Source organism: Callorhinchus milii, unplaced genomic scaffold (genome assembly GCF_018977255.1).
Source record: "Callorhinchus milii isolate IMCB2004 unplaced genomic scaffold, IMCB_Cmil_1.0 Scaffold18, whole genome shotgun sequence".
NCBI classification, from domain to species: domain Eukaryota; kingdom Metazoa; phylum Chordata; class Chondrichthyes; order Chimaeriformes; family Callorhinchidae; genus Callorhinchus; species Callorhinchus milii.
Genome location: NW_024704759.1, coordinates 12,047,877 through 12,069,207, shown reverse-complemented (window position 1 = coordinate 12,069,207; position 21,331 = coordinate 12,047,877). Strand labels below are relative to the sequence as shown.

The 21,331-nt window shown below is 40.7% G+C and overlaps 1 protein-coding gene across 1 annotated transcript in view; it reads left to right on the top strand.

Moving 5' to 3' along the window:
• Window positions 1-20,699, top strand: part of prex1 (phosphatidylinositol-3,4,5-trisphosphate-dependent Rac exchange factor 1) — a 94,959-nt gene extending 74,260 nt beyond the window's left edge. The window contains exons 24-40 of the mRNA XM_007911416.2: window positions 363-573; window positions 1,219-1,489; window positions 1,940-2,146; window positions 8,747-8,835; window positions 9,046-9,128; window positions 9,274-9,364; window positions 10,372-10,500; window positions 11,335-11,376; window positions 12,542-12,759; window positions 13,663-13,765; window positions 14,233-14,376; window positions 14,490-14,595; window positions 15,049-15,115; window positions 15,327-15,517; window positions 15,932-16,034; window positions 16,176-16,243; window positions 16,717-20,699. Of these exons, the coding sequence (XP_007909607.1) occupies window positions 363-573; window positions 1,219-1,489; window positions 1,940-2,146; window positions 8,747-8,835; window positions 9,046-9,128; window positions 9,274-9,364; window positions 10,372-10,500; window positions 11,335-11,376; window positions 12,542-12,759; window positions 13,663-13,765; window positions 14,233-14,376; window positions 14,490-14,595; window positions 15,049-15,115; window positions 15,327-15,517; window positions 15,932-16,034; window positions 16,176-16,243; window positions 16,717-16,759 (2,166 nt within the window). The 3' untranslated portion in view covers window positions 16,760-20,699. The remainder of the gene's footprint in view (window positions 1-362; window positions 574-1,218; window positions 1,490-1,939; window positions 2,147-8,746; window positions 8,836-9,045; window positions 9,129-9,273; window positions 9,365-10,371; window positions 10,501-11,334; window positions 11,377-12,541; window positions 12,760-13,662; window positions 13,766-14,232; window positions 14,377-14,489; window positions 14,596-15,048; window positions 15,116-15,326; window positions 15,518-15,931; window positions 16,035-16,175; window positions 16,244-16,716) is intronic.
• The last annotated feature ends 632 nt before the right edge of the window (window positions 20,700-21,331 follow it).

The window sequence follows — 21,331 nt, the reverse complement described above, 5'->3', positions numbered from 1 at the left end:
GATAGAGACCAATTGGATCTCAGGTTTCCACAATACTCACCCGAACATCCTCCCATCACAGCATCAAGCTGTTTCTTCTTTTTTTAATGAGTCTCCTGGTCTGATCTCAACCACTCTTCCTGGGAACTCGTTCCTGCTGTTAGTTATCCTCTGAGTAAAGAAATAGCTCCTGGTGTCTGTCCTGAAATTGCCCTTTGCCACCCTAAAACCTGTGTCCTCTTGTTCTGCTGCCTCAGTGCTTCCAAAAGCAACTTATGTTAAGTTTCCATACTCAGGAAGCTTCGTATGTGTTCTTTTAATATTTCTTGTAAAACAGAAAAATATTTTTAATGCCGAATCCTAACTCCTTGCTATCTATTTAGTATGCTCAGGAGCTGAAGAGTAGAGCATGGCCATCTTTCAAGCAAGCCACAACCAAATTACACTCATTGACCAGTGCTGATTTCTGTCCAACAAACTGTCATATTAATGTGATGGAGGTGTCCTGTCCAAAAAGTATTACTTCTCTTGGAAGGTCTTTCAGCATACGCTTTGGTCGGAAAAGTTCTTTCATCGGTTTGGAACAGGATCAAGGTAAGCGTAATTTTGTTTTTAAAAAAAAATTTCAAATAGCGGTCAATCTATCAGTTGCTGCTCAACTCAACGTTTGTGCTTTGAAGTGTCAATGAAATGCTTTGGTGCTTTAAGTGCTCTGAGACGCCACCCTGAGTGAGGGGTGTTATAACAAATGCAAGATGATGTTGCATCCACGTAATGCACTTAACTTGTTGCCTTCAAGTCGGCCTTGAAAATGTTACGATGCAGCAGGAATTAGAGATTAAATTGAAGGGAGTTTGACCATTCATTATTCAAGAAATTTATTCCAAACAATTGGTAAGGTGATGAACTAATAATAATCTGAATATTATTTAATATTAAATAAACATTAGTATTCTAAAGAGGCAGATGGGACTTTGGTTTAACATCTCATCTGAAAGACAGCATCTCTTGACAACGCAGCACTCCTCCAACACTGTTTTGAAGTGCATCAATTTAGACTATGAGCTGAAAATCCTGACATGGAGCTTGAACCAACGACCTTCTGACTCAAAAGCTACCGACTGAGACAGGCTGTCAACGAGGATTAATTGCTACTGTACTACGAAAGATAAATGCTTCAATGACAATTCAACAGTCGTATATGGCATTGCAGTCAGACACTGTCTCTTTTGTTCGCAGGTATTGTAAATCCTATGATCTGCACTCAGCATAACATCACCACCATGGCTGCTCCCACATGGAAGTGTTTCATCAGAGAGGAGACGGAATCGGGCGATACGGATGAACCGATCAATCAGCAGAACGGAGAGACAGCCCAGGAAGGTGGCGGAGGTCTGAGCTTTTTGCTGAAGCAGGAGGACATGGAGATTCAGGACTCTTCCTTACAGCTCTTCATTAAACTGGAGATCTCCGTTAAAGAAATGAAACAATACGTAACACAGATTAATGTGTAAGTGGGCAATGATTTGCTTGTTGATGGCTCGAGTTGTAAATAGCAATTCAGTGAGATTTAGTTTCCTGATATACCTGTTGCAGTCAAAATAGCTGTCATATATTGTTGTATATTGGTCACTGGGGCCGCTATTGATCAGTAATATAAGAAACGCAATGCGATGCTGATCTTTGTAATGTACTCTATAATCATCATGCTAAAAAGGTCAGCGAATTAGTCTCTTCCTGACTGACGCAGTTTTTCCACATGCAAGTTGTCCCCGTGTCCAGTGCACAAAGACAGCACAAGAAGAGGTTCGTATTCACTCTAGTTATTGTTGCCAGGTGGGACACCAAAGAGAGAGAGAGAGAGAGAGAGAGAGGAAAAAAATCATTTCCATATGGAAACATTTATTCTCAATCCCAGAATAACCATGCTTTTTCTTTTTTTTTTTTGCTGTGTCTGCAGTCTGCTGTCCTCGATAACGGAGCCAGCTCAGTCTGAGGCTTCAGAGCAAACTTCATCTGACCTCGCTCTGCCTCCTTCGATTCTGACGGAAGAGAATGAGATCGACAAGGCTGAACACTGCGGAACAAAGAGAGTCTGCTTCGTGGTGAACGAAGAAGAGCAAGAAGACTCTGGACACGATACCACAAGTTACAGAGATTCCTATAGGTATGAACCTCTTCGGGACGCTGTCAATAACAAAACATTCGATTGGTTAGCAGTCTTAACAAAGGTTTAATTATTGCAAGCTAGTGTTTTCTCTTTTCTTATCCATTTATTTGACCTCCTTTGCTGAACTTGTTCCCTTCGCGCACATCTGCCGTTCCGTGGGGGATGGATGTCATTCTGTAACCATTTTATTTCAACACCATTCCACCCACGGTGTACATGCCTCTTCATTCTACCAGCACACATTATCCAGTTGAAGAACACCAACAGCGACTTACATTGATACGGCGCCTCATATACTCTCATTTAAGCAATTGGTACGGAATTTATTAGCTCTAACTTTGCTTCCGGGGCAGAGAAAGTTGTGTTTTTGCTGGGTTTGAGCTTACCGCAGCTCCTTTGACTTTTGACCCTGCCTGGAGAGGATGCAAAATGGTTCATTACAGCGACGTGAAGACTCTGCATTTCATTCCACTGAGCTACTTTCGCCTCCCTCTGCTCGTGTCAGATTTATTCTCATACTTGTAAAGCTCCGTGAGGTGGGAGGAATTGAAAAGTTTCCAATCACAACACAAAACCAGTGTCTTCTTTCCCAAACGCTCATTCTGGGTTTCTCTGCTGGATATAACGGGCTTTTCAACCTCGTGCCAGCTGCGATATAACCTCAATACATGACTCCGCGCTTGGTCTGGCTTTTTTTTTATATATGTAAAAGATTTAAATCTGTACAAACAAGCAAAAAGCCCTCATCCCGAAATTTTTACGCGATGTGCTATTTATGAGATCATAAGAGAGTAAAATGAGGATTTATTCACCGAGCGGTAGTTCTGCTTAATTTGTTTTTTTTCCCCCAACTCGGTGTTGGCATTCGGGAATTAATCAATTGCTCCTTTGTGTGCTGATTTGAAACAGATTTCTCTCTTACAACTTGTTCATGCTTGGTGTAGGTTTGGAAGACCAGCTGTTTGAGAGATTTTTTTCTGTGCCAGTCTGCGAGCAATTTTCTCACGAGTTCAGTTCCAAACATTCAGGGGGCTTGTTTTTTTCCCCCCCCTTTGGAATAAAAATAATATAGAGAGTGCCTTTTTTGCAGGTATTTGTGCAGCAAATAGTGCAGCAGAAAAAAAGCAATGTTTATTCAGGTGTTGACCAGAAACCATTTTTCAGTGTCTTGGATTATTTGCACAGAGCTTCTGATTTCAGGCGCGCAATAATTTCAGACTCCGTTTTTGGTTTCATAATCAACACTTGTCAATTCAAACATTCCTGGCATTTTCGTGCCACATTGGAGTAGGAAGTGTGTGAATTATAGAGAAAAAGCTGGCCTTATGGAGCTCTAAAACTGAAAGCTGGATGGTTGTTTTTATGCTGCGTTTAAGCTAGATGATGACTGGTTGAAACGTACCGGATTCTCAAATAGCCCATAACTGCTGTTGCCTGGAATACTCTATGTGGTTACTTTTGCGGGCAGAATTCCAAGCACCCACCAATGTGGAAACGATTGAGGAATTGTTTCTAAGCAATTCTGGCTGTAGATCCCCACCCCCCCACCACCACCCCCGCTGATCTTGTCAATTATCCATTTATATAATGCATTTCACGTCAGGAGGACGTCTCAAAGCATTTCACACTTGCTGGATGAGCACCTGAGTTGGGGGAAGGTTGAGGGGAGGTTGGATAGGCCAACAATGCCAAAACTGCTTTGCCAGGGTGGGTGGGTGGGCAGGTGGATTGATGAACCATGGTGCATAATCTCAGACATCCCACAACTGCACTGTTTCCTGTTGCCTCTGGAGGTGTGGACGAAGACCTTCTTGAGAGATGGTCAACTATTTCCAGAAGCATTTCAGCGTGCCTTGTGGAGGCCGCGTTGCAATCGAAACAGAACAACAAAGGCTGCTTGCGCCTTTTTCTTTCAAGCCGGAGTAGTTTGGGGTTCCAATGCGGTTTCCAGTCAACCGTTCGGGTGGATGGTACAGATTCTGTGTTGCTTTGACTTGACCGAAAAAAATCCACAGACGGAAGAAGCAAAGAGAGATTGTTAAGGCAAACCGCTCTAATTCTCCCACATGTTTATATATCATAGAGGCAAGTTGCAGAACACTGTATGTAGAGGGCTGGTGCAGGTTGATTGCAGTTGGGGAATGATGCATGTCAGAAGAGCATCATATGTTGTGCCTTTTGTTTGTTAAAAAAATAATTATGGACATCTTACAACCTATTTGAATTTGGGGTTGTATTCATGAAAAACGTTGGGGGGAAAAGAAGGTGACAGGGTTTGTTTTTTTAAAATTTAGATTTATTGCAGACGTTGACATAGACATTGTAGATTTCTGTGGCACATTGACAACATCATTGTGAACTCCTGTAGCTCAGTGGTTAGAGCACTCGCCTCGCAAGCGAGAGACCTGGGTTCGATTCCCGGCAGGGCAAAATGTTGGGCAAGTTTACTTACTCCACATGCCTCTGTTTATCTAGCAGTAAGTAGGAACCGGTTGTTAGTCGAATGGTGGATTGCTTTTATTTTGAATAATTCCTTAAAAAAATAATAAATTGGTCACTTCAATCCATGACTGTTTGTGGGGATGCTGCTGTGCGCAATTGGCTGCTATGTTTCGTCCACAAAATATTACAGTCAATTCACTTCATAGTATATTCTGTGAAGGGCTTTGAGACGACTCAAAGATGTGATACGGTGCTATAACAAATGCAAGGATTATTATTATTAATATCATTGACAGGTCTACGCACTGGCTGGGTGAAGCATATCACCTACCGACTGTCTTGTACGCTGATAATGTCCAGCAAATGAAGGAAAGAGAAGGAAAGTGGCTACGAACATTTGTAGGAAGCCACTGATGTGGCAGGGGGTAACATTTAAACAGAGGGAGGATACATACCGAGACGCACAAGTTTATACAGTAGAAACCACAGTGGAACCAATAGCACTTGTGAGTTACACCAGCTGTGACACGTGTGGTTAATTTTCTGTTAGAACGCCAGGCCTCCTGGCTCTTTTTCTCTTTAAGCAATGTTTTTCATTCCGAAAGTAATTTAAAATGCTAATTTTCGGGTTGGAATCGCAGCATTCTGATTGCCAAGCGATTCACATTGCAAAGTCAGGTAGTTTACTACACTCCTGCATTTTAGTGTCCATTTTAGGCTGGAGAATGGATGACATAAACTCTCCTTTTCCTTAATCAGGGGGTTAATTGTTTTTCTTAGGTTCACACTTCATATACCACGTACACCTCCCCTTGAAATGTGACTGTGATTGCATGTATTAAGGCAGCTTTAATGTTTAAGGCAGCCAGTTTCATATAGCTGATAACATTGGTATCATTGTGTTTGACACATTTAACAGCCACATTGCCAATAAAACTGCAAAGAAGTTTTAGTTTTAGACAACATTACCTGTCTCTTCGAGGGGGGGAGGGAGGGAGGGTGGGGAGGAAGGAAGAGGGAAGAAGGCCACCCACATGAAGTATAAACTGCTAATCGGAAAACCGTTTGTATTGGATAATGCGAGAGAGATTCCCAGATTGTATCCATTAATCTTCGAGTGCGCTGAATTAGCCAGTTGCCCAGAGGCACCATGCCTTATTAATTCCACAAGATCTTCAAGCAATTTATGAAGGCGGTTGTTCAGTTTCTATGTTGTTTCAGACGTGCAGTTATTTTCTGAACCTATTCAGCTCTCTGTATAACACGATTGTCTGTATGTGCACTCTCTCCCTTCCCCTGTTCTCTGGCTTTAAACTCACTTCCATTAAGGCCACCAAACGGAATCTGATCGTCCCTAGACTGTATTGCTTGATCGAATTTCTGGATAATCCACGTGGAAGCAAAGCCATTTCAGCTTTGCTTTGGAGATAGCGAGTAGCACTTTATTCTGATCACGTTCTGTCCTTTCTTTTTTTGCTGACTCTGTAAGCATTTATTCCTACTAATAGCGTTAAATTGCCGGTGGAAGGCATTCTCAAAGGAAAAAGGACTGCGCAGAGCTATCTGTCAATATTGCAGTATGTTTCAAGCTGCTTTGGCAGCATTTTCCCTGAAGATTAATCTGCACTGTTGAACTTTGAGGCAGTTTTATTATCTGGAACTATACCATTGATATGTACATATTCGCGTGAGTGGTGATATTTCATCAATAAAGAAAAGCAGCTGTATAATTAGCCCCCAAAAATATTTGGGAACCATTTTCAGACACTTACTATTGTCGAACCTTCTTCCCTAAAGTGTTAGATTAAAATCAAAATTGTGTCTTGCTCTGTCTGATCAAACATTAGAAAAACATGCGCACAGAGCATTGAATTGCTTCGACTACTGTGTTCTTTCTCTTTGGCTCATAAAGCGAGGTGACAGAGTGAATACATATGAACAAAAAGGACTGTACTGTAGTCTGATGTATATTTTTTAAAAATCTCATGTGTGACTGAATCATAAATTGTAGATTTCCAAACAATATTTTTGAATTTTTTTAAAAAATTGTCAAAGGTAAATTAAAGTGGAGTCCTGTAGCTCAGTGGTTAGAGCACTCGCTTTGCAAGTGAGAGACCTGAGTTCAATTCCAGGCAGAGGGCCAAACCTTGGGCAAGTTTCCTTACTCCACACAGAGCCTAATAATAATCCCTCCAAAAAAAAAACAATAATTAAATTGGTAATTTTCAATCTACGACTGTTTGTGGGACATTGCTGTGCGCAATTGGCTGCCGCGTTCGCCCACAAATATACAGTCAATTCACTTTACAGTGTGTTCTGTAAAGCGCTTTGGGACGTCCTCCCGACGTGAAAAGCGCTATATCAAATGCAAGGATTATTATTATTATTATAAAGTAGGATCAGGTTTGTAAGCAAACTGAACGGGGGGGAAAACAATTATCACAAGAAACTGTAGAGTATCGGTTTCTACAAGCTGTAATGGACAAAGTGACGAGAGGAAGATTTCTCCAAATGATTTATATTGCTTGTGAATTCTGAAGGTATTGTCCAAGCTGTGCCAAAAAGAATTGAAATAACATTCAATTTAGATACTCGGGGTTACATTTCTGCATGTGTGGTTTGGACAAGTGACTGGAGAAAGCACGGGACTTTATAATCTATTGCCCTCTGGAGGCAAGCGAAGGAATGGTGTGAGTAATTTTCTCTCCAGGATTTCTGGACCTAGAGCCAAAAGATATAATAAAAGATTATTAGCTCCGAACTGCCTGCCTACACGGGGGCAATTGGAATGAAATTAAGTAAAGATGTTCCAAAATAATTTGAAATACAACGCAAGTTAGAAATGTGGTGAAATGTAAAGTTAGTATAAGAAGGAAAATTTTAAAGTAAAATGTGGGTGGATGTTGAATTGATCAGAACCAGCAATAGGACCATGTCACTTACACTGTAGAAGGAGGCATTTGCTGCTTGCTGTGTGTATTTCCTGCTGTGCGCAATTGGATGCCATGTTTCGCCCACAAAATATACAGTAAATTCAACGTGATGAGGCGCAATATCAAATCCAGAACATAAAGCAAAGCAAGTGTGGCGGCTCATTCTGACATCTCTCCTGACAGCTGCCTTATGAACAGCCAAAATCTCTGAACGCTGGAGGTTTGATGAAGGGTCAGTTGGGCCCAAAACATGAACTTGCTCTCCTCTTTCAGAGGCTGATCGATTTGCTGAGCGGTTTCCAGCAATTCTGTTCTCATTTGAGCTCATTTGCCTGGCGACCATTCTAGTGAAATAAAAAAACAAGGACAATGCTGGAAATGCACAGGAGGTCGACCCACATCTGGGATAAGTCAGGTCGGGTTAACGCTGTGGATGTCGCACTTCATCAGAAGTGGAGCACAGAGGTTGATTGTTTTTTGGGGTCTAAACATGCTCTCTCCCTGATTCCTATATAAGGAGATTTTCCAGCTCAGCCTACTCTGCTGTGAGAACGCTCACACCACTTATGCCCGAAATGTTCACCTATCTGATCTTTCAGATGCTATTTGACCTGCTGTGCGTTTGCAAATTTTCTGCTTTTATTTTCAGGTTTCCAGCATTATTCTTCTTCTTATTATTATTAATGAGAAATTTTCTTATTTTTACGTTTTAAGAAGGAATATAATGCGTTTAGGAAGAAAATAACTGGAATCCTAGTAATCATCTTGCATTTGAACCTTTCAGGTCAGGATCTCACAGAGCTTCACAGGGTTTACTGTAAAGTGTAGCGACTGTATTTTGGAGGTGAACAAATACACAAGAGCTCAGGCGGTATTTTGAATTCACTAAACGTGTGGAATCTTCCAACCTTTGCAGACGTGTTAGTGAATCGGAAGTTCAAAATTGCAATCCACAACAACAAAAAATTATACAAGCGTTACTGGAACTCGATCCAGCACTAATAAAGCACCTTACTACAACAACAACAATTTGCATTTATTTTAGCGCCCTTCACGCAGGGTAGTGTCCCGGTGAGCTTGAAGCTACGGTATGCTTCTGAACTGCTTCAGTCGTACAATTTCTGAGAATCTCTTTTCTATCACAAACAATGTCATTTGTAAGCTGCTGAGGGAATTCAAATGCTCACAGAGTCTCCAATCGTTTTTTGATGATGATTTTCAGCGAATGCAACAGCAACCGGGATTCTGTGCTGTCCTACACCAGCGATCGGAGTAGAAGCTCCTACCTGGGCAGTGACGAAATGGGATCGGGTGAGTTTTTCATTTGAGATTCTATAAAGGTCTTAAGGCGGTCCTACCTTTGTCGGGAAAATTTTTACGTAGCAAAATTTTGAGGCAGGGTCGCAATCCCTCGTGGTGTGTATCATGAAAGCTTCCAACTCGGATTACATGAAAAGAGGCATTTAAAGTTCTACTCCCAAATATCGTGCAGTATACATTTTCTCCTTTTTTTTTACACAGGAGACGAGCTCCCTTGCGACATGAGGATTCCTCTCGACAAACAGGATAAATTGCACGGCTGCCTGGAGCACCTCTTCAATCAGGTGAGTACATGTGTGTTCACTGCTTCATCCTCACGATTCCCAAGTTTAAAATGGCGACGGCAAAATAAAAGTCAATTTTACCTTTGTACATAGACCACCTGTACGGTTCACTGATGTTTTATGTTTCGTGTTCTAATCCTTACAGGTAGACTCAATTGATGCGCTCCTTAAGGGATCAGTTATGGCCAAGGCCTTTGAAGAGACAAAGGACTTCAACACAGAGTATAACATACAAGGTAATTCAGCCTGCTCCTGCTCATAAAAGTTTAGCTGCTAACCACTGCTGAGTTGAATGTTTCGATTGCTTTTGAAAGGGTTGAAATTCTAGATAGAGTAATGGCCGGTCGCATGGAGTGTCTGTAGATTTCCTGCTGGCAAACACGATCAGTGTACAATAGGTGTTGCACTTGGTGCAAAGTAATCAATCTTTCCTGGACCGTTCCTGGAAACATCTGCCGTTCGGTGTAGACAAATGATAAAAGTGGCTTTTTAAGAATTGACTGTAGTTTTTATACGCGGAAATACGAACTTTTAAGTATCTTGTTCTCGTTTACTATGCATTGGAACTCATTGAGTCTAAGATGTTATGCTTATACAATAAACAGCTTTTGTATCCAGAAAGCTGCTAATGTAGAATAATTTTTTGCATGGTTAAGTGAACTCAGTGGACTCTCTCCATAATGTTGTCTTTTGGAAGCGCACAGAGTGTATCAAAACAACCAAACATCAGTCAGGACCACATAATAACCACCACCACGATTCCTCAATGTTTCCGTTCTCTCCACAGATCTCATTAAAAAGATTGTGTCTCTTGCTCACATCCAGTGCCCGACTCTCCCTACTCTAGCCTATTTCCACTTAGCTTAAAGCGAGCAACCAAGACACTCCACCAGTTGTGTAGGTCTGACCAGCTGTACACACAGGTCTACCTATTATATAAACCATGAGTGTTATTTGACCTTCTGTCACAATTCTTTGAAAAATGTAAAGAATGACAATTATACTCTCGGAGAGAGAGAAGGAATGTGATCAATGGAAAATATTCTAACTGCTCCAAAAATTGATGACTTTTTAAAACTTTCTTACAAATTATACCCGTGGGAAATAAAGGGTACAGACCTACCCTTTACAAACAGCACATGGTGCATCCTGTTGGTTCAAGCCGTAGAGAAGTTTTTGACAGAAAGGATTCTACAAAAGGCAACCGTGAAGAGATCCATTAATTTGAAGAGTTTTTCTTTAGAATTTCGACAGAAAGTCGATCGAAACATCAAATACCGGAGCTTAATCCAAACCCACGTGCAAGAAGATCCCTGGAATTTGCCGATCTCAATCAGTGCCCTGGTGGACAATGTAGAGGAGTACGTTGAAGGTTAGTCATTTTTTTTGTTCCTTCATAAAGTGTAACTGAACCTTCTATCAGTCTTTCAGCGTTTTCTGATCGAAAGGCTTTAGGATCAAGAGTAGCAGATGAGGGCTCAGTTTATATCAGCTCCTGTACAGCCCAAACATTTTGGATTTGTTTTATTTTTGTTTTAAACTCACACACTCCATGTCTTTTTCATGGTCAGTGAAAGTTGTAGCCTGTTTGCTGCTGCGTTCTTCAAAGTCGCGTAGGTCAGTAGTTTGAATGAGATGAGCTGGAGATGAGCTTTTATCGTATCTTTAGAGGTTTTGATTATTTTAAAATTGCCACTCGGTACAAACTGGAATTTATCTGATGGACAGTTGTTGATCTTTTCAACAGATGATTTGGAAGATGATTTTTTTCCTCTCTCTGTCTTTGGCAGTAAATAGCAATTGCAGGTTCTGAACCTTATCATTATAGGCAGTGTACATTCTTTCATATTAGTTTGAAAGCCTGGTACAGTCATGTCTCTATTGTGGGATATTGTGCAGGGTCATGGCAGGCATACTTGAGTTGTTTTACAGCTGTACTCCAGGGCATTTCTTTCATGTTCTTGTCTTGAAACGTTGTCCTACATTCTGGAATTCAGTAATTCTGGTGCGTGAAAGAGAGGGCAAACTGAACATGATTGTAAGATCCTTGATGTGGCATTTAAACAGTTACCTTCTAAATTGTCCTTGAATAATTTATTAGTTTCTGACTTTTACATTCCCTTGCTTCTAATGTGATTTTTGTACATTTTTTTAAAAACAAATAGGAATTCCTTTGAATAACCTTTCATACTCTTGTTCCCCACAGATGGGAAGAATCAGTTACTTTTGGCTCTACTTCACTGCACAGGTAAGACATGTCTTTAATCTCCGTGAATGAGCTAAGCCAAACTAATATGCTTCCCTCTGAAAGGTATTTATCTTGCTCTATAAATTCTAATATTAAAGAACAATAGTGGTTGCCATATGTACAGGAGAAAGTAATGTTTATCCTGACGGGAATGTACAGTTCACAGGAGGCTACCTGCATAAAATTATTGGTGAATGTTTGGTTACGAATCGTGGAGCTTAATATCGAAGCTCAAGTGAAAACTTTCAAGGTACAGTCCGACCACCATTAAAACACGACTCATTATAGCACAAGTTCATTTATAGGAGGTGGTAGTCCTGTACTGTATTGCAAATGAGGTAAACTTCCTACGTTGACTGTCTGGCTGGCTTTCAACACTAGTAAAGCATGTGAGAGCAGTCCTTCATGGAAAAACAATCCACTCTACAGGGGATCAAAACTGTGGCTTCCATCACAGTCGTCCATCTCCCTCCATGAACCCCCTTTGATCCTCGGTGGAATCCAAATTCTTATCTGTTCCTTAAGTTAGATCAGCTATTGGTGACAGCTATTGGTGACTGTGTGCCGTGGCAGAATTCTCTTCCTAACAGTTTGTGTCTCTTATAGTAATAATAATAATAATCCTTCCATTTGATACAGCGTATTATCACATCTTCGAGTCGTCTCAAAACGCTTCATGGAATATACTGTAAAGTGAATTGACTGTGTTTTGTGGGCGAAACTCAGCAGCCAATTGAGCACAGCAGCGTCCCACAAACAGTCGTGGATTGAGTGACCAAATTATTATTATTATTTTTAAAAAATTTTTTAGCCCCGAGTCCACTCTGGTTTTTGGTGTACTTGGTTTCTGAAGGTCAAAGTTCAGGCATAAGTGTTTGGCGCTCATTGATCTCAATTCCCAGGGACGCACTCCTGTTGTCTCTATGGAGTGAGTGATTTAGCAGCTTGCGAACATAAGACCTGAAGCAATTGTTTCTTGATTGTCTAGCGATTTCCGTATGTTGTGATTGTATCTTGTTATAATCATATTCTTGTACTAAGTAAAGGTACAATGAGTGCTCTTTCGAAGAAAGCCCTAAAAATAATTAATGATCCATTGTCACTTCGGACTTACAGTTCCCTGCTCATTTTTATCCCTCTTTATTTTCTTCTTCCTCCTCTCCAGACCTAGAGTTACAGCTGCGACGAGACGTCCTTTTCTGCCAGAGCCTTGTAGCAGCCATCTGCACCTTTTCCGAGCAGCTTTTGGCTGCACTGAATCACCGCTACAACAACAACGGAGAGTATGAGGAGGAGAGCAAAGAGGCCAGCAAGAACTGGCTTGAGCAAATCGCAGCCACTGGGGTCCTCCTCAACTTCCAGGCTCTGCTTTCACCGAACGTGGTAAGTTTTAATGGTGCAAAGAGGTGTGATTCTGGCAGTGGGGTGACTGAATTGTGAAAGCTGTCAAGTCTGTCTTCTTAAATTGGGTTTTTCATTACTTTATCTCTGCTGTCGCTGTGTTTGAAGGTCAAACTGTGTACAAGTGAGTTTGTGTGTGCTTTGTATGCGGTTGAAGCAAAAAGCACGAACGTATTTAAAGAGATAACCTGAGGCAGACGTGAAACACAGAAACAGGAGTAGGCCATTCAGCCCCTCGAGCCTGTACTGCCATTCTATAAGATCATGCCTGATCCAGTCCAATTACCCGCCCTTGCCCCGTACCCCCTTAATACCCTGACCTAAGAAATATCTATCCATGAGGATGAAGGGAATACAGTCGAGAGCTGCAGGAGAAAGGACAGGTGGAGGCATGCGTGGAGTATAAACACCGGCACGGATTTGTTTTAGCCTAAGTGGCCTGTTTCCATGCTGTCACCATCCAATCCCCTTCCTCTCTCTCTCTCTCTCTATATATATATATGTTTGTAGATATATATATATCTATAAAATCAACACAAAGCCTATGTCACCAGTGAGGTAACTGTTGGGAGATTTGCGAGAGGAGCTCAAGTTACCTTGTGCCTTGATCCTGTCCCAGCTCCGTGACCACAGAGAAGATGTCCTGGTCCTAAGGCATCTTTTATTTGCTGATTAACGTGAGTGATCATGATCATCTCACAAATGTAGATAGCACCGGTATCTTATTTCTTCCACAAAGTGAATCTTGCAATAGATCCTGAAGAGGCTTTCTGGTAAATCAGAAGTCAGCTCCATTATTGGCTTTTCTTTATCCAATCTGGATGTTATGCGCCATTCACTTTGATACTCGAGACTAATAAGTATCTTTTGTCTTCTGCTGTACAGAGAGATGAGCACACCATGCTGGAGGATGCCAAGGTCACCTTGTCTGATCTCGATAACGTAACCTTCTATTTCAGACAGCTGGAGCATGAATATCCAGTAGCCAGTAAGGATTTTTCTCTCTCACACACACACACACACATGCACAAGGATATTAGCAACAGTTATTGAATCATAGTGAATTTACTTCTGTTTTAAAACGATAAAGTGATGAATTTCTCGAGCAGTAAATTACAGCGGCTCCTTTTCCTCGGCTTTGAGCGTTGTAAGTTCGCAACGACAGCTCTCTACCAAGATATAAAACCACAATCAATTGACCTTCAGGTTTGTTTCAGGCATATGAAGTCTGTTAGGAGAGAAATCAGATTGCGTTCGATCGTAATATTAGTGGGAATGAAGAAGTCAAATCATTTCACGGCAACACTGAAAAATGTAGATCACTGCGAGGAACTAATTTTTAGCAAATCAATAAAGGGTTTCATCTCAAGTTATTAAAGCCAGGGTCTTCTGGTATTGCAATGTGATGCAATGCAATTTCTAGTTGTTGATCACTACCTCTTGATGTTGTTATAGACAGCCCCATCACCTATCAAGTAGAAGGAAGCCGACAAGCTCTGAAGGTTATCTTTTACCTCGAGAGGCACAACTTTGCAGAGCTGCCTTCAAAGTTTCAGAACTGTGGAAGTTTAAAACTCTACACCGTGCTGTTCACCAAAGGTACGACTGGCGACTTTAAACAGAATTTAGGTTTATGCCATAAATAAAAACGAATGGCAGTCGCATTAAAGGGTCAAGTTGAGAGCATAATTGTATCTTATTTTATTCCGTAGCTCTCGAGGGTCACTGTTCTCCAGAAAATGGGTCGGTGGAAGAATTTCAACAGCTGATCAATTTAGCCTCTCTTGAAAAAGTTAAATCGTATTATCGCAAACTCAGGTAAGCCAAACAGTTGCAGGATAAGTGTTGGAGCTTTGCAGTTACTTGATGATAAAAACCTACAACATTTTTGTTTCTCGTTCTTGAATTCTTCTGTGTTGACCAGATAATAATCATAATAATAATAATAATAATCCTTGCATTTGATATAGCACTTTTCACGTCTTCTAGACGTCTAGATGTAGTTTTGCCATCAGTGTGGTTGGGATAAGGATGAAGGATAACCTCAGGTATTGAGTAAAGGGAAGTGCTTTCCTTAAAGCTGTGTTTCATTCCTTTCTTTCACTGATGTCCACCTCTTTACACATGAAAATTCACTAACAAATATAAACGTAATTCTCGTGTTTGCCACAGATCCTTTACCTGAGATCAAACAGATCTTTAGTAGTGTTCTCCTTCTTATGGCTAACTTAACTCACAGCGACTGACTTCTACGATTGTATCTTCCTGCAGGGCTTTCTATCTGGAAAGATCAAATTTACCTTCAGACTCTTCTACAACAGCTGTAAAGATAAACCGGGTAAGATACCTCCAGTGATCCGAAGTTCTGGTGATGCCAATTGTGCATTTCCTTTTGCTCGTGTGGTTAGGAATCCTCAGACAGTTCGGTTTCAACACTGCAGGAGGCAAAAATGTTTGTAGGAAAAGGTGTATTCAGGGTGCAAGACTATTATATGGACCTTGTTGAATCTGACTCTTTACGCAACAACTTTTTTTTTTAACTCTTGCAGCTGCTACGTCCACTCAATGCACTGGAAGAACTTAGACGTTTGATGGAATTGTACATTGGCTCAAAACATTCGGCGCCCACAGTGAACTCGAGCAGTCACGCTTCTGGAATCGCCGTCATACCCATCTCTTCGGAGTTCTGCAACCGCCTTGGAGCTTGTCAGATTGTTATGTGCAGCACTGGCATGCAGAGGTAACCGCTTGCTATTCACTGGCATTTTGTCGAGTCTTGCTTTTGCAAGTGATCCAGAAACCTACACATTGGAATATTTATGCTTAACTGTGCAGTGATTTCCTACGGCTGACTTGAGACTTATGGCTGAATCTCACACACACAGTTTTTCTGTACAACAAGAAGTTTCTTTCAGTACTTGATCTTTCAGTACTTTTGTTTCCCGCAGCAGCTATTTTGTCTTGAGTAAATGCCACATAGAGGGTCTGTTAAATAATAATAATAATGATAATAATAATCCTTGCATTTGACGTAGCCCCTTATCACGTCTTCGAGTCTTCTCAAAGCGCTTCGCAGAATATACTGTAAAGTGAATTGACTGTACCCTATGCTGTAAAGTGAAATGTTCCTAATATTTTCTTTCTGTTTGTTCAGGAGCACTTTGAGTGTAACCCTGGAACAAGCAGTTATCTTGACTCGTAGCCATGGACTTTTACCGAGGTGCATAATGCAGGCCACAGACATCATGAGGAAACAGGTGATGTTCAAATAGAAACCTCAATGAATGAACGCGAGATGCATCTTGGAAACATTTCGCTGTCGCTTTTGACACTCAAGACAAATGCCATTGTTTTCAAATCAACAAGAAAAATGACCTTTTTTTAAAAAATTTCTGCAGGGTGCGAGGGTTGAGAATTCAGCCAAGAACTTGAAAGTAATGGATCAAACGCCACAGTCTGCGCCAAGGTAAAAACTATTGTGCAAAGAAGGACTGCAAAACAAGCTGGGGAATGTATCGCACTTGTTGGAGTGCCCTTAATGGGACACTGATTAAACTTGCATTTGACATGAAGATAATAGTAATAATGATAATCTTCGCTGCATTTGATATATTGCCTTATCATGTTTTCGAGACGTCTCAAAGCGCTTCACAGAATATACTGTAAAGTGAATTCACTGTAAATTTTTGTGCAAAACGTGACAGTCAATTGCACACAGCAGTGTCCCCACAAACAGTCGTGGATTGATTGACCAATTTTTTAAAAAGGGATTAACTAGTGCAAACTGCCCAGCGCAAATGCAACCTGAAATATTTGCAAACACTTGTTAAAATAAAGAACCATTTTGAGTGGTTTGCGGCCTTGTGCTGCGCTCTTGTTTCTGTGAATTGGTGAAGTTAAATCATAATCACAGCTAACTCGTTCTGTATTTCCTTCTAGATTGTACCAATTGTGCCAGCCGCCTTCGGATGGAGACCTTTGAAGGACGAGTTTTGCTTCCTGAAGTCTTTCAGAGTCGGAGCTCTTGGACAATTAGTGATGTCTATACTTTGTCTGTGCATATACAGCAATACAATGGCAGTGCAGCAAATCAGCATGGGCTATGAAGGACAGAATGTTTCCATATTTCTATTAATAGCACGCTGCAGTTTATCTTACTTGAACTGCCTGGCCTGGCTGCATCCTAAACATGCATCTCAGCTTCTGGAATGTGTAAATGTACCAAAATAGCCACGGTACAGAATTAACAATCTGATATACGGTTGCCTCAACTGTTCCCAAGTCCTGGCCACACAGCAAAGTTTTGGGCGGAGTGTGCCAAGCTAGAGAAGTGTTTCAGCAGCATGTTGTTTCGGGGTAAATTATACAGAGTAAACCTACCTACCCAGAGATCCCACCCATTTCCAACGCAGCTCATGCAATTAGGAATGTGCACGGATTTTAAATTTGGATTTCTCTGGCAAGCGATTGCCCTGCGCACACCTGATGTGAATTAAAATAGAAGAATGCGTTTCATAGAAATGGGTTATTGAGTAACGGAAAACCTTCATCTCCTTTCAATAGCTGAGTTAATTTACCCTTGACATAATTTACTCTGTACTTTTCAAACTATAAAACTGAATACAGCTGCGATTCCCAAGTACAGTTGTAGTACAATTAACATGGAAGGACCTGATCTATCCTATGTGGAGCGTGGCTCGGTCTCTAAGAATAGAAATCCTATGAGGTGTCCCTTCATTACAAAACACCGTTACGTTTTTTTTTAAAAAATGGTCCCAGAGACTGAGTTGTTGAACGAGTTTCCTGCAGATGGCCACATGGCCCTCAGTCTTGTGTCGTTTCAGTGATTTAATTTAATTTTTTCCATCTGCTTCCCACGAGCCGCAAAATGGCACATTGAGTTGAAGTGAGAAAAGAAAAAAATATTCTTTCTCATCCGTTTGGGACATAATTATGTTTTGTTAAAAATCTTAAACCTCTCAAGATTTTTTCTAGTGCTGACACGGTATTAGATATGGCTTTATATATATATATATATGTATAAATTCTGCCCAGACCCTTTAGAATCCCTGTTCAAACCCAGCAGATTAAGCTGATGAGTGCATTGGATGGCGACTTCTTTTAAGGCAGAAGGAGCAGATTTTCATATCTTAACAGCCCCAGTGTGGAGTAAAATCAGCTCTCAGCATTCCCCTAAAACAGTATCGATTTGACACGAGATCCCTTCACCACTGGGATTAACCAAGGATCAACTGGAATTAGCCAGATGTCTTGCAAAGAAAGGAGGAAGAAGCTGCATTATTTTAACTTCAAAAATATTTCAGGATATTTCAGTTTGAGCAGGATTATCTCACAGGCATTAAGGACAGCATTGGTGGGAAACTATTGCATTTAGTTTTGACTGTTGTTACATCTGAAGTAACAAAGGAAGCTACGGTTTTAGCATTAACGCTCTGATTTTTGTTTCTGTTACATACTTGCACAATAGATACTGTATAATGTTCAATCAGCTGTCTCACAGGGCAAGCAGATTATTGGATTATATATTGAAGCCCACTGCTTGTGCCTTAACTCTCCAAGGTTACACTCACGTAACTCCAGCCCCTTTCAAATTCACCCGCTTTGTGTTCTTATCATGAGAGTAGTTCAGTGTTTGTGCTACATGTTAAAGAATGTTACCGTTACAGCCTATTCTTGATTACATGTAAAATGTCTTTGGTTTTAAGCTTGAAACTGACCTTCTACTAGGTGAGCAGATGCCGAGAGCAGGCTTGCTTATTTGTACATAGCTTGTTTTAAATTTCGAGTTTTAAATAATTTGGAAAGTGATGTTGAAGCAAGTGGGGAAACTGCAGTGGATTTAATTCCAGTTTGGAGTTCGAGCTTGCTTAATGTTCCAAGACTTTTATTTAGAAATACCTTAGTGCTGAACTCACCCACCCATTTGCTTGTAGTGCAAAGAAAGAGATCATTGTGTCAATCTTAATTTATTTTCCCCTCCATCCTCACCGAAGCAGAGAAAGGAACGTGTACAGAGTGTAATGAGTGAATCATATGCAATGTGCAAGATGGCTGATTCCTCTGAGCCATATGCACACATGAAAGACTATAAATTCAAGGAATTGTCAGTATTTCCAGAGAGAAACTCTCTTTCATCTTTTTCATTGGTTGCATATTGGAGTACTCTCGTACCTCTTATGTGGCAGTTTTTGCTACAGACGAGTAATAATTCAGCACTTCACTCATCAGTGAAGTCCTACAACTTGGATTGAGATTCCATAATGCAGATTAATGAGGTCATTTATCACACGAGGAGTTCTCTTCGAATTTCAGCACCTTTCACAGATCCGAGACGGACAACATTGTAGGGATGTGTAGGAGAGTTTCACTGTAAGTGGCGCGATGAAAGAATGAGAGCGTTTTAAACTCTTCCTACATTGCACATTATGCGCGATCAGTACTTTTTTCATTGTCGTCTAAATAAGGCATTACTTTTTTTTTCCGTTTAGCATTAGCGAAAAGTACATTTTGGGATTTTCTTGACGGAAAACGAATCGAGTCAGATATTCGTTTACGTTCATGTTTTACGAATGGATCTTTGGGTGGTTTAGCTGTTGGCCTGATCCAGTCTGTATCAAGTCAAATATCCATTCCATTATCTATCGTAGCCTTTAGTGTTTTGTGGAAAGTTGAAGAACCCAATGTGCTTTGTTTGGAATGAATGCGTTGTCTTTGTCAGTTGAAAGTTTGTACATAATAGTAGTTACATTTCCAACTTAAAACGTTTCATCTTCTTTCACAGTCGGAGAATGATTCCTCCAGTAGAACCTCACTGTGTGAGAACCTGGGCGGGCAACGAGAGCAGCTCAGCAGTAAGGCTCACCATTCTAGTTTTTGCTGGTTTGAAACTAACCCGTGACCAAAATCCCAAACTCGCTGAAGAGGGCACTCATAAGAGCAAAAAGGTCCAGTCACAATTGACTGCCCTTGATAGCGAGTTTTCAACTGTTATTTTGTTTAAAACTATTCCAACCGTTGTCTTAATTCTTTGTAAGGTGTTTGCAATGAGAAACCTTAACCATGTCCTGTTGTGTTTAATGTTGTTTGCACCTCTCGTTTGGACCACATCATCTCTGCAAATCTGTAAACCTGAGACAATCATTTGTTCCGATGTATTTAGCGATTTGTTCATCAAGAACGGAGCGATTCTCGTGACCATTCTTCTCATTGCAAGTGCAATACTTCTTCTTTGTCAAAGTCCCGCCCCAGAGGGGGGCACTTTTACCCAATCGTTTAGCTTATGTTCACTTATGAAATTGACGAAGCTCTTATCTCTATTAACTTGTTTTTGTTCTTTTGCAAATTATATAACTGCTGTAAATACACCCAGGGTTTGTGATGTAGTTTTCGTTTCTTTCTTCTGTATTCAACAGTTGTACAGCGAGTTTTGTTGATAATTTTAAATTTATTTTATTGAAATAGTTAGATTTTTTGGTCAGTTTTAACCTTTTTTGTTAGCCAGTAAATTTTTATTTACATTTGAACATTCACTGTGTGTGCGTGTGTGTGTGTGTACCTACACATGGACATCAATCCTGTTTTCATTTCATCACCGAATGGCTTGCAATGTAGCCTTTATTGCCACCGAGATACAGTTTTCCAGCCTGAAATAGCACAGAGGGGATCGTTGATCACAGGGCACTGTTGTTCTGGTTCTAAGGCAACACACATCAAACCATTTCACCCTGAAACAAAGTGACAGAATAAAATATATTAATTCATCTTTGGAGCGGAGGCAATTTTTGTTCAAGAGTCTGCTCCCCAGTGCAAATTTTCACCAATCATAGAGCCAAGATTAAATTAAAAATTAGGGCTTAAAGGTAAGCTGGATAGATAGAAGGAGAGAACGAAGAGTGCAGGTGTTAATAGATGTTTTCCAGTCCTGTAGCTCAGTGGTTAGAGCACTCGCTTTGCAAGTGAGAGACCTGAGTTCAATTCCAGGCAGAGGGCGAAACCTTGGGCAAGTTTCCTTACTCCACACACCTAATAATAATCCCTCCAAAAAAACAAAAACAATAATAAATTGGTCATTTTCAATCTACGACTGTTTGTGGGACATTGCTGTGTGCAATTGGCTGCCGCGTTCGCCCACAAATATACAGTCAATTCACTTTACAGTGTGTTCTGTGAAGCGCTTTGGGACGTCCTCCCGACGTGAAAAGCGCTATATCAAATGCAAGGATTATTATTATTATTATTATTAAGATGTCGCTGCACTGAGTGTGCAGCATTTAATAATAAAGTGCACGTACACATTTTTGTGGTGGGGAACATAGTATCTACTGTCTGTCGAGTTGCTCTGCGTGTGAGCAACCAACTATTACGATGCACTCCTTCGTGATCAATGTGGCAACTAAAGATCTACTTAGCGTTGGGTGTTGACTTTACAGTAAATCCTGTCAAGCGCTTTGAGATGCCCTCTGGCGTGAAAGGCTGTATATCAAATCAAGGATTATTATCCGATGACGAATATGTGACCCAGTTTAAAGGTGAC